This window comes from Sinocyclocheilus grahami, unplaced genomic scaffold (genome assembly GCF_001515645.1).
Source record: "Sinocyclocheilus grahami isolate Dianchi unplaced genomic scaffold, SAMN03320097.WGS_v1.1 scaffold10109.1, whole genome shotgun sequence".
NCBI classification, from domain to species: Eukaryota; Metazoa; Chordata; class Actinopteri; order Cypriniformes; family Cyprinidae; genus Sinocyclocheilus; species Sinocyclocheilus grahami.
In genome coordinates, this window is record NW_015513044.1 from 614 (window position 1) to 2,376 (window position 1,763).

Consider the following 1,763-nt stretch of genomic DNA (forward strand, 5'->3'; position numbering starts at 1 on the left):
GACTTAAACATTTAAAATGCACTTAATTAATATTAAATTGGTTGTTCAGCAAAATGTTTTGAGAAAAATAATTAGTGATTCTTCCCTGCATGGAAAGTTGATCAAAATGAATATTTAAATATTGTCTATTTAAAATATTTTTATTGGCACAATTTTCCAATCAAAAGCCTTTAGTTAGCTTTCAGTTGGCAGACGATTATATTAAAGGGAAAAAATATATATTACAATTCTGTCCCAATTGTAATGGTTTTAGCTTGATTTTGTTTTTGACGGCAAGTTTGGAATCTTTTGAAAGTTTCAGAATATCAGTACCTTTAAAAACTCTCCTGTCAAACCATGTGTGGAGCTGTATGATCTTTACGGTACACTAGCATGTTGCAAACTTAATTGCTTCGGTCTGTGGCTTCTAAAATCATTTGAATGAACTTCTATAAATCTTCTCTACTTTTTTAGTCTTTAAACATCTGGAGATGACTTACGCTGAGATCAAAGCCAGCGAGCTGCAAATCCTCAAAAGCCCTGCTCATCAAGCAATGAGATTACAGACTCTCACTGACATGTGTACATTTTTCATATTAGAGTTTGTGCATATGATCAGACCTTTGTGAATGAAACCATTTTTTTCTGCTGTTGTGAGAATGTCATATTTGTTTTCATTGGGCAGAATTTACAGAAGTTAATGGCTGTTCTGCAATGAGACTCTTCTGGTAGAGTCAGAGGGATACTGAAGATTTTGTTACAAACGTGGTACAGAGTTTACTGCTCAAGCTTTGTCTGACTTTTTTTTGTTTGATTGCATCATCTGTGCAAGGATTTTTATCCAACTTGTGAAGTTGTACACCAAAAATCTGCTGACAGTCTTTGAGTCAAAGAAAAACTACACAAGGGAGCATTCTGGAAATTAAAATTTTGTATTTTCTTTAATAACTGAAACAAAATACAAAAAAACTGAGGAGCACATTATGGCTTTAACATTAATCTGAGTTATTGACAACGTTTCTGTGAACACAAAAATATGTTGGCATGAAAAGGAGGGCATCACAAATGGCTGCAATACAAGATGTTTTACATTGTTCTGTTATTGAATTCCAGCTTATGTTGATTGGGAAATTTGTTTAGGATCTTTTAAAACGTCACTGATGACATCACAAGAGTCACTGAGAAAGGGTCAGGGGTCACTGTGGAAACCATAGATGTGTTGGTCTTGTCCAATCTAAATGTCAACCACACGAACCAGGTCTTGAGCCTGGATTCACCCAAAAATATAACCATTTCTCATTCACTCATCCTCATTTTGTTCCAGACATTTTTCTGTGGAAAATTAATTTTTTTGGTGAACTATTCCTGTCATCGACTGCCCTAGGAGGACAAGCAAGATATAATCATCTGACCTTGCTTCCATTTTTCCGGTTCTTTATGGAACAGAAGAAGGAAACTACAGACTAGAGAGGCTGTAACAATGAGATGACACCTCAGTTACCTTAACACATCCAATCTAGGCTGTGCTATCCCACAGAGGTATAGGGAGTGTCACTGTGGTAGTTGTAATCTGGGCAGACCTTCTGTACTAGCTTGTAGTCAGCACTGAAGAAGTCAATGTAGATGCAGATGACCTTGAAGGGCTTGGAGCAAAGCCAAGACACGTGGCTTTGGGTCTGTTCCTGGAAACATACCCTGTTCGGGAAGTCGCTGCAAACGGACGTCCTCTTGCTGCGGTCCGTCTTCTCGTATTCCACTCGACAATTGAAGGCCTTATTGTCTTT

At 37.3% G+C, this 1,763-nt stretch overlaps 1 protein-coding gene across 1 annotated transcript in view; it reads right to left on the reverse strand.

Moving 5' to 3' along the window:
* Positions 1-1,023: 1,023 nt before the first annotated feature.
* Positions 1,024-1,763, reverse strand: part of LOC107578421 (neurexophilin-1-like) — a 4,414-nt gene continuing 3,674 nt past the window's right edge. Inside the window, exon 4 of the mRNA XM_016264378.1 lies at positions 1,024-1,759. Within this exon, the coding sequence (XP_016119864.1) occupies positions 1,506-1,759 (254 nt within the window). The 3' untranslated portion in view covers positions 1,024-1,505. The remainder of the gene's footprint in view (positions 1,760-1,763) is intronic.